Genomic DNA, 6,641 nt, shown 5'->3' with positions numbered 1-6,641 from the left:
TAGACCCTGGGCTATTGCCCAAATATTTTTGCCTCTTAGTCAATATTCTTTTGAAACATTGGTCAATCTGAGGCCTCTAGCCCAGGAAAGAAGAAATTCTTTCCAGGATGGCACCAGACCTACATGTTGCCAACACCCCTTGGGCAAGTTGGCCTAAGTCGGACTTAAAAAGGGCTGCAAGTGAGAGCGGATGGAAGAAGGAACGATGGCAGGAGGTTGGAGGATGCTGGTACTCATGGTAGGCCTGGCAGCACTTGCCTGTGTGGCCCAGAGCCGTGCCAACTATGAGGAGATAGTCACTCAGGCTTTACAGATCTTCAACCAGGGGCAACGTGGGCAGCCCCTCTTCCGGCTGGTGCAAACTTTCCCAGCGCCTGGCTTGGTGAGTGTCCAAGGGCCCTGGTCAGGAAAGACAGATAGCATTCAAGACTGATGATGGCGTGAGAGGCTACTGGGTCACATTACCAAGTTCCTGGGGAATAGGAACTGTTATTACAATTGTGATGTTTCGTCAAGTCTAATTTCAGGCCTGACAACTAGTTCCCGGATAAATTCAGGATTTGACCTCAGAGTGAAAATGTGAGGTCAGGAATTCAGCCGGCACTTTGGCTAGGAGCTGGGAGAAATCTGCAAAATTTTATAGAGCAGACAGGATTCGAAGCTTCCAATCCATATCTTTCCAAGTGGAACTAATGTCCCCTACACATTCATTGCTTCTCTTCTTGCACCTGGGGTGCAAGGTAAGCTTTTGTTCTTCACAGAAGTTAATTTGGGGGCAGAGATTGGATAACCCCAGATAGCTTAGAAGTGGTATTCTTTTTGTGTTTGCTTTTGTATTTTGGGGGGGGGCCATACCTGGCAGTGCTTCGAATTTACTCTGGGCTCTGCCCTCAGCGATTACTTGTGGGAAGGCACAGGGACCATATGTGATGCAGGTGATTGAACCAAAGTTGACCGTATGCAAGGCAAGTACCCTACCTGCTGTACTATTGTTCAGCCCAGAAGTGGCTCTCTTTGAACAGTTTCCAAAAGCCCTTGGCCCCTTCAGTTTTGACTGAGGACCTGTAAGCAGCAGCTTGGTTTGGGTGGAAAGTTTAGATCTCTGCTTGGATCTTCCCAATTTGTCACTGTCACCTCTTTCTGCCCTTGCTCCCTCATCTGTGAAAGGAAAAAAAAATTTTTTTGGGTCACACCCAGCGGTGCTCAGGGGTGACTCCTGGCTGTCTGCTCAGAAATAGCTCCTGGCAGGCACGGGGGACCATATGGGACACCAGGATTCGAACCAACCACCTTTGGTCCTGGATCGGCTGCTTGCAAGGCAAACGCTGCTGTGCTATCTCTCCGGGCCCGGGAAATAATTTTTATTATTTGCTTTTACTTATTTTTATTACTTATTTGCTTCATTATTTGCTTATATTATTTTGCAAAACTTTATTTTGCTTTTCTAGAATATCACCGGCCATTCACTATTCAGATTCCAGATTAAAGAGACAGTGTGCCAAGCCAACCAGCAGAGAGAGTCTCAGAACTGTGCCTTCCGGGATAATGGGGTAAGCAGAAGTACCTCCCATTCTACCTCCTGGGGGATAGATGTCTCCAGACCCCATCTATCATGTGAGGTTTCACTGTAGAAGCCTTTCTATTTATTTCATTGTTTGCTTTGCCTTTGGGGGCCAAATCCAGTGAATGTTCTGGGGTTATTCCTGACCTTGTGCTTGGGTTATCCTGCAGGCCAAGAACTGAACCCAGCTTCCCTGCATTTTAAGCATGCTCTTAGTCCTTTGAGGTACTATGTTCCAACCCTGAATTCTTTATTCAAAAATAGTTTTTCCAAAGGCCAGAACAATAGCACAGCGATAGGGCATTTGCCTTGCACACAGCTGACCGAGGATGAACTTGGGTTCTATCCTCAGCATCCCATATGATCCCTGAGCCAGCAGGAGCGATATCTGAGCACAGTAGCCAGGTGTAACCCCTGGGTGCCACCGGGTGTGGCCAACAAAACAAAATAAAACAAACAAACAAACAAACAAAGGATTTTTCCTCCAGGCCCCAGGTCTTGGGTGATTGTTCAAAGGGGTTCATGTACTTGATTTTGATTCCTAGCCCTGCATGAATCCCAACCTACAGTAGGTATAGCCTGGTACTGGGCTATACCTATAAACATTATTTTTTCTTGTTATTATTTTGGTTTTGGGGTCCAAACCCAGTGATGCTCAGGGTTACTCTAAGCTCTGTGCTTAGTGATTATTCCTGGGCAGTGCTAGGGGAAATCATATGAGAGTCCAAAGATCAAACCCACATTGCTTGCATGCTATTTTCTGGCCCCAATACATTAAAATATTAAATATGAGGGGCCGAAGAGATAGCATGGAGGTGGGGCGTTTGCCTTTCTTGGGTATTTTTTTGGGGGGGGGGCCAAACCCGGTAACGCTCAGGGGTTACTCCTGGCTATGTGCTCAGAAGTTGCTCCTGGCTTGGGGGACCATATGGGACACCGGGGGATCGAACCGCGGTCCGTCCAAGGCTAGCGCAGGCAAGACAGGCACCTTACCTTTAGCGCCACCTCCGGGCCCCCATGCCTTTCATGCAGAGGGTCATTGGTTTGAATCCCGGCATCCCATATAGTCTTCTGTGCCTGCCAGAAGCGATTTCTGAGTGTGGAGCCAGGAGTAACGCCTGAGCACTGCCGAGTGTGACCCAAAAACCAAAAAATAAATAAATAAGATAAAATAAAATATTAAATATGAAAAGAGAAAGAACAAATTAGAATTATAATTTATTTCAAGGTATCTTGTTTTTTGTTTTTTGTTTTTTTTTTTTTTTTTGAAGGGACACATCCAGGAGTGTTTAGAGCTTTCTTCTGGCTCTGCCTTTGGGGATCACACCTAACAAGATTCAGGGGGCCATATGGGATGCCAGAGATTAAACACCACTGGTACTATTCCTTTGGCCCCTCAGACATATTTTAATAAAAAATTAGGAAAATAGTGCCAGAGCACTAGTACAGCTGGGTGGGTGCTTGCCTTGCATGCAGCCTACCTGGGTTGGATGCCCAACACCCCAGATGGTCCCTCGAGTGCCGTAAGGAGTAATTCTTGAGTGGAGAGCCAGGTATGAACTCTCCTGAGCATTGCCTGGTATGGCCCAAGGAAAAAAATTAGGAAAATAATTTATTATAATAATAATACCAAAACATAATAGTAGTACCAAAACATGGAGAAGAAATAAAACAGAATGAAATCTCCATTCATCCCACTACCAAATGATAGTTCATCATTTCCTGTTGGTGTTTTGTCACCTGTGATTTTTAAATATACATTTATATAATTTTTATTATTATTATTATTTTGTTTATTTGGGTCACACCTGGTGGCACTCAGGGGTTACTCCTGGCTTGCACTAAGAAATTGCTCCTGGCAGGCTCGGGGGACCATATGAGATGTCTGGATTTAAACCAATGTCCATTCTGGGTCAGCTGCATGCAAGGAAAATGTCCTACCTCTGTGCTATTTCTTTGATTCTTTTTTTTTATTTTTTTATTTTTAATTATGAGAACAAAGATGCAAAGAAAGAGGACAAGGTAAAGTTACAGTGGAAGAACAATCACCCATAACATAATTCTCAGAAGTCCCCTTGCTGATATCTTTTTTTTTTTGGGGGGGGGGCCACACCCGTTTGACGCTCAAGGGTTACTCCTGGCTATGTGCTCAGAAATCGCCCCTGGCTTGGGGGGACCATATGGGATGCCGGGGGATCGAACCGCGGTCCTGATTCGAACCGAGGTCCTGATCCTTGACTAGCGCTTTCAAGGCAGACACCTTACCTCTAGCACCACCTTCCCGGCCCCACCTTGCTGATATCTTAACTTTTTTTTTTTTTTTTTGGTTTTTGGGCCACACCCGTTTGACGCTCAGGGGTTACTCCTGGCTATGCGCTCAGAAATCACCCCTGGCTCGGGGGGACCATATGGGACACCGGGGGATCAAACCGAGGTCCATCCGCTTGCAAGGCAGACACCTAACCTGTAGCGCCACCTTCCTGGGCCCTGATATCTTAACTTTGAACTTTCAGCCAAAGAACATTAAGATAAATAAAACAGAATCCATGTACTATTACTTTGTCCCTCAAGTCCCCAGATTGTAACACATTATAATACTTCTTAACAGCACACAAGGCAATCTAAAGCCATAAAATTTACGTAACTCCTTAAACATTAGAGGCGTACTATTTTTTACATTTCCATGTACATGCATATTAGCTTAAGTTAACCTCAAATTTTAAGTGGGTTTTTTCTTTAAGGATTAGAGTCAAAGGAGCACAGTAAAAACGGTGTTAGAGTGGCAATTGTTGTTTGCATAGGCCCACCAAAATATGAAGGGCATGGAAAGGAATAACCTTGCCTAAATACAAAGAGACTCTACCCCTGAAGTTTCCTGGCATAAGACCAACTCTAGGTTTCAGGCAAGTTAGATCGTCCAATCCAAGACATTGTCCATAGTGCCAACACACTTTTCACACAGTCTCTGTTGTTGGTATCATGTTTCTGTATTAAAGATCCTGGAATCTGCATATCCTACATTGAAGTCAGGATGTGGAGTATCCTCTCGTTTCACCTCACCATTAAAGGGCAATGCAATTTCTCTGATTCTTTATATGCACTTCTATTTTAAATAAACATGGCTTGCTCTGGGCATGCTGAATCATAATGCTCTTTCCCATTTTGTAACTGCCTCCATCTGTCCATTCCTTCTGCGGCTGCACCTTTAGTCCACCAGCTCCTCCCATCCTAAACCACTGTTTCTCCCTGATCTTTGGGGTGATTCTCACTGTGTGCCTCTAGTTTGAGTAGGATTGGGAAAGAGGCAGTCAAGTGTCAGGAAAGGCACATTCCCCAGGGCAAGGACTGACAGGAACCAGTTGGAGATATGGACATGGGGGATGTTCCTAGCCCTGTGATTGCTCCTTTACAGGAGGAGCGACAGTGTTCTGGCGCCTTCGTGGTACATGGGCAAGTGACCCGTGCCCTGCTGGTCAGATGCGACCAACGGTTCCAGCCAGGGGTGAGTGTCACAACAACCCAGGAGGTAAAACTGCTGCCCTGGTTTCCTCACCGTGCACCCTTAGCTGCCTCACTTTCATCTATTCACCTCCTGCCTGGTTTCTACCGCATGGCTGAGGTACTGTGTCTGGGCCAGTGACTTGGTCATGTGAGGCCTCAGAATACTCCTCACGAAAATGGGGCAAATCAAGTCCTTCAAAATGCAAGCTGAGGGGTGTCAGGTGCAAAGTTTATGAAATGTGTGGAGGGATGGGGCTAGAGGACCAATAGGCTCTCATCAGGAGGGCAGGGGAAGGAGTCCAATGATGGAAGCTTGGGCTAGGTTGGGAGGTGTCTGTGGAGATCACAAGGCCTTGACTGATTCTGCCCATGAGACCTGACCCCCCACTCCCCACCCCACATTTGAAAAAAATGAACCCAAGTTGAAGTGTTCTGGTGAGTGAGTGACTGGCCAAAAGATGAGCCACAGTCAAGACCCTCTGGGCTTTGAGGGAAAATGGCAGGTGGGCACCACTTCTGGGCCCATCACCACCTCTCTGCCTGTGCCTTACTCTCCTCACCTTGCCTGGAGAGCTTCCACAGGAAGGACATCATGTCAGGGACAGGAATGATTTTTCAGCATTATTTCCACAGGGCCCCCGGGTGAGGCGTTCTGCTGAGGAACCGACAAGTAGCACGTACGAGAAGGCCAAAGAAATGTATGAGAGGGCCAAGTATGAAATCATCGGTAACATCCTGAGAAACTTCTAGGCCTGGAGAAGATGTTCTCACCACAACATGTTCTCTCCTCAAGCACAGTAGAAGTCTGTGCACTTACTTGTCCCTGCAGTTGCAACTGGCTTCCCTCTGATTAGAGTTATTCTAGTAACTTTGCTGTATCCATGAATCCTTTTTATCTCTCAAGACACATCTCAAGTCATCTCCCACAGAAACCCTTCCTGCTCCCCCCATGCATGACCTCTGTGTCCCCTGCAACAGAGCTGGGTTCTCCTGAGCCAGCTGCAGATGATTATGAAGATACACAAAATGCTCCAGGAATGCTGGGAGGGCAGTTCTTCCCTGAGTACCCTAGCTCCTTGCCTAGTCACTGTGACAGCTTAATGTCCCTTCAGAATTCCAGGCACTTCCAAGAGACCAGCCCACCTTCTGGTGAGAATCACATCCCTATAAATAAAATAAATGATGAAGTGAATGAGGAGTCTGTATAAATTATCAGGGAGCAAATGGACTTGGGGGTGAGGTATCAATGAGGCAGCCCTGGAAAAGATCCTACAGTGCAAGATGGAAACACAGAATCCCTGAGGTTCGGGCACAGATGATGGCAAGAAAAAACTTCCCAGAGCCTTGGAAAGGTGGCTGAACTTTCCTACCATGACCATCCAGCCACCTTAAATTCTGACTTCCTCTTTCATCACAAACTTCAACCTAAATTTTTGTAGGCCCCACTTACATCTCAGACACCTGGAAGCCTGTCCGGAATGCCCAAGGGGCATTGCACACTTAGGATCCCAAACTAACCCTTCCCAGAGTCTCCCCCATGACAGCTTCTTTTGTCCCTAAGTCTCACCATCATCTTTGG

General features: G+C 46.4%; 1 protein-coding gene across 1 annotated transcript; it reads left to right on the top strand.

Moving 5' to 3' along the window:
* Positions 1-205: 205 nt before the first annotated feature.
* Positions 206-5,812, top strand: LOC126014406 (15 kDa protein B-like). Its single transcript, XM_049777691.1, has 5 exons — positions 206-386; positions 1,023-1,047; positions 1,475-1,550; positions 4,974-5,063; positions 5,696-5,812. The coding sequence occupies exons 1-5, from the start codon at positions 206-208 to the stop codon at positions 5,810-5,812; spliced, it is 489 nt and encodes a 162-aa protein (XP_049633648.1).
* Positions 5,813-6,641: the final 829 nt, after the last annotated feature.

Source organism: Suncus etruscus, chromosome 7 (assembly GCF_024139225.1).
Source record: "Suncus etruscus isolate mSunEtr1 chromosome 7, mSunEtr1.pri.cur, whole genome shotgun sequence".
NCBI lineage: Eukaryota > Metazoa > Chordata > Mammalia > Eulipotyphla > Soricidae > Suncus > Suncus etruscus.
This window is presented reverse-complemented; position numbering and strand designations above follow the sequence as displayed.